The following is a 3,056-nucleotide window of genomic DNA, read 5'->3' as shown; positions in this document are numbered from 1 at the left end:
TGCAGTTTAGCGCCCACCTAGGAAACATGCTTTTAATGGCTGCTTTGCTTCCAGATAAGACACAGTTGTCTTTTTCCATGAAACACAAAACTGCACAATGCCATGCGCTCACTGCCGCTGAGCTGCCTTTTGGCACCCTCTGTAGCGTCTGCCCAGCTGAGCTGTGCGGCGAGGGTCAGTCCTGCAGCTTGCGCTCACACCTCTTCTCCAGCGCCGCCATCTCTTTCAGCGCCAGGGCCACACTGTATCGCAGCTCCTGGAACTTGGCCACGGGGACCTCGAACCGGTGTTTGGACCCATCAGAAAGACTCAGCTGCACCAGGACACTTGGCTGCAGAGAGCGGGCCAGCGCGCTGGTGGAGATCGCTACGTCCACCCGCCACCGGAAGTCGGTCATGTGGGGCAGCCAGGCCCCTCGCTGCTGGGCGACGGCGTCGAGGAGGGGCCGCGGGCTCCCGAACACCGCGCTGGCCAAGTCCCCGGCCAGGTCCTGGGGAATGCTGAGCTCCTGCAGCTGGTCCCTGAAGGAGTCAGGCTTCAGGCTGGCGGGCGGCAGCCGGAGGGCCTGCTGGAGCAGCGTGTGCGTGCCCCCGAGCAGGGCGGCCAGCCGCTCCTCCGGCAGGTCGGCGCTGGCCCGGAGGCGCTGCACAGCCTCCCGGCAGTCCTCCCCCTGCAGGCTGCCGACCACGAGCTTCAGCAGCCTCCTGAAAGTGCTCCTGTCCAGGTCTCCCAGGAGCCGGGCCATGGCTGCCACCTCCGCGGGGGGCTGGGACCCCAGGAAACTGACTTGGCCAGGGTGATGCAGGTACGGAGCTGCGGCCCCCAAGGCAGACATCTCTGCTTCCTCCTCCGGGGTCAGCCGGCCCAGAGGGGAGGTCCCAGCTGCGGCTGCCTGGGGGAGGGAGAGACCAGTGATTCCCAGGTCCTGGGGGCAGAAGAGGGCCGATGGCGGTGTCCGAGTGCGCCACGGACGAGTCACCGTGACGCGTGCTAGGGACGTGGCCCCTGCAGGTCGCACAGGACTGGGGGTGGGGGGAGCACGAGTGAGCCCTCCTCATGAGCGGCGGCCTCGGCATTCACCCTCACTCCTCGGAACAGCGGGAGCCAACGCCTCGCCTTCCGCACACGCTACCCGGGTCAGGAGCAGACCAGGCCGGGTGCTCGGAAGGCCCTGCTGCCTTCGCCAGCGGGAGGGGTCGGACCCCGGCGCAGCGAGCAGCGCGCAGCACCGCGGGCACGCGCGCCCTCGGTCGGGAACCCCAGAGCACCCGCCAGCCGATCCCCGGAGGCTCGGCTCCCCCCAGAGCGGCCTGGGCGCGGGCTCGCCTTCGGCCACACTGCCCGAGAAGGCCAAGTCGGCCCCGCCGTGCGCCCCCGGACAGCGGGATCCACTCTCGGCTGCCGCTCCTCCCGCGGATAAGCTGCCGGCGCCCAGCCCCCGGCCCAGGGAGACCCCACAGCGCCCAGCGCAGCCCCGCCCGCGCGGCCCCACGAGCCCCCGCACCTGGCACAAGCGGCCCAAGCGGCTCCACCGTGGGGCGAGGGCGCGGCGGCGGCCGGAAGCTGGGCCTGGCTCCCGGAAGCGCCGCTGCACTTCCCGGCCGCTCTAGGAATCCGGGAGGCCCCGCTCTCTTGGCCCGCGGGCCCGGGGGGCGGAGCCGAAGCCGCGCCAGGCCCCGCCCCCGCCGTCCGGGCTGCCCGCGCTCTGGGCGGTCGGCGGCCTCCTGCGGCCTGGTCCTGGGTCTCGGGTCGCTCTGTGTCTTTGGAAGCGACCCGGAAGTCGCGTGTTCCGTCCGTCTCCGAGGTGGCCGCTGAGCCTGGGCCACCTGCGCGCGTCCCCTCAGGCAGCGCAGGGGCCGCGGGCTGGCCCGGGGGCGGGGATGGGGCAGCCTCCTGACCAGCGCGAGTGTTACCTTGGAAAGCGCTGTGTAAGCCACTGAGGCGGGCTTGGGGACTGGGCCGGGCCCCGCTGGGGCGGCCCGGCGCTCTCCTTGGGCGGCCCAGCCCCCTGCCCAGGCTGACCAGCAGTGAGCCGCCAGGGCGCCCGTCCTCTGGGACAGCTGGCCCTCGGGTGACCGCTGGGGCCCAGCGCAGGCCCAGTCCCAAGCAGTGGCTTCAGTAAGCTTTAGTTAATGCCTTACTGTCGTTTAAAAGCTGCTGCGATAGACCAAAGCCACGGACTCCTACCCTTCTTTCTCAAGGTTTCTTTGTTTCAGAGCGTTTTCATCCTCCGGTTTGCTTCCCAGAGGCCACAATAGCTAGGGCTGGGCCAGGCAGAACCGGAACCAGGGACGCCACCGGGGCCTCCACGTGCCGGCAGGCACCCGGGCACTCGGGCCTGCGTCCTCTGCCTTCCCAGGTGTGGTAGCGGGAGCTGGCCACCGCCAGGCTGCCAGGACCGCTGAGCCGCGGGTGCCGCCGTAACCCACTGCACCACACAGCATCCTGGCCCGAGCCGACCCTTCAGATGAGTGGGATGTGTGGGTGTGAACCTTAATACAGCTTTTCACAAAAACCTCGACAGGAAAGGCAGACAACTCAGTTGACTAAATGGGCAAACAAGATGACTAGACGTTTAATCAGGGAGCATAGCATGGCTAGTGAGTACACAAGATGTTCAGAACCGTTGGTTGTTAAAAAACGGAGACTGCAGTCGCCAGGAAGTGCCATCTCACGCCGTTGCAATAGAGACAATAGCTAGTGATGAACAGCGTGTGGACAGATTAAACACTCCTACACTGCTGGTGGGCGAGCAGACGGGCGTGGCTACAGTGGAAGAGGATTGTCTTAAAAAGTTAGAAATATTTGCGACTGTGACAAGGGGGGTGTTTTAAAAATTTAAAACGAGACAAAGTCAAGTCAAAGTCTGTGGGTCGTGTTGAGTGAACATTAAGGAAACCTTTGGTACCGGAGGACATCAGATGCCGGACACCTGGCGCCAGCCATGACGTCAGCGGGAACAGGTGTTATTGCTGATTGCTAACCTCTCGCTCACCAAGCCTGTGCCATTAACTGCTGATAACAGAATGTGGTTTTGCCTTTAAGCCCCCCCCCCC

General features: G+C 65.9%; 1 protein-coding gene across 1 annotated transcript; it reads right to left on the bottom strand.

The window, feature by feature from the left end:
• Positions 1-1,658, bottom strand: COMMD5 (COMM domain containing 5). The gene is made up of 2 exons (XM_002723470.5): positions 1,505-1,658; positions 1-892 (listed from the first exon to the last, which is right to left on the bottom strand). Exon 2 carries the CDS (start codon positions 833-835, stop codon positions 176-178), a length of 660 nt encoding a protein of 219 aa, XP_002723516.2. The 5' UTR covers positions 836-892; positions 1,505-1,658; the 3' UTR covers positions 1-175.
• Between the last annotated feature and the right edge of the window lie 1,398 nt (positions 1,659-3,056).

This window comes from Oryctolagus cuniculus, chromosome 6 (genome assembly GCF_964237555.1).
Source record: "Oryctolagus cuniculus chromosome 6, mOryCun1.1, whole genome shotgun sequence".
NCBI classification, from domain to species: Eukaryota; Metazoa; Chordata; class Mammalia; order Lagomorpha; family Leporidae; genus Oryctolagus; species Oryctolagus cuniculus.
The sequence above is the reverse complement of the archived record's forward strand: the minus strand, read 5'-3'. Positions and strand labels throughout refer to the sequence as shown.

Coding starts and splice junctions, on each gene's coding strand:
- COMMD5 (XM_002723470.5), bottom strand. CDS start 835: ATGTCTGCCTTGGGGGCCGCAGCTCCGTACCTGCATCACCCTGGCCAA.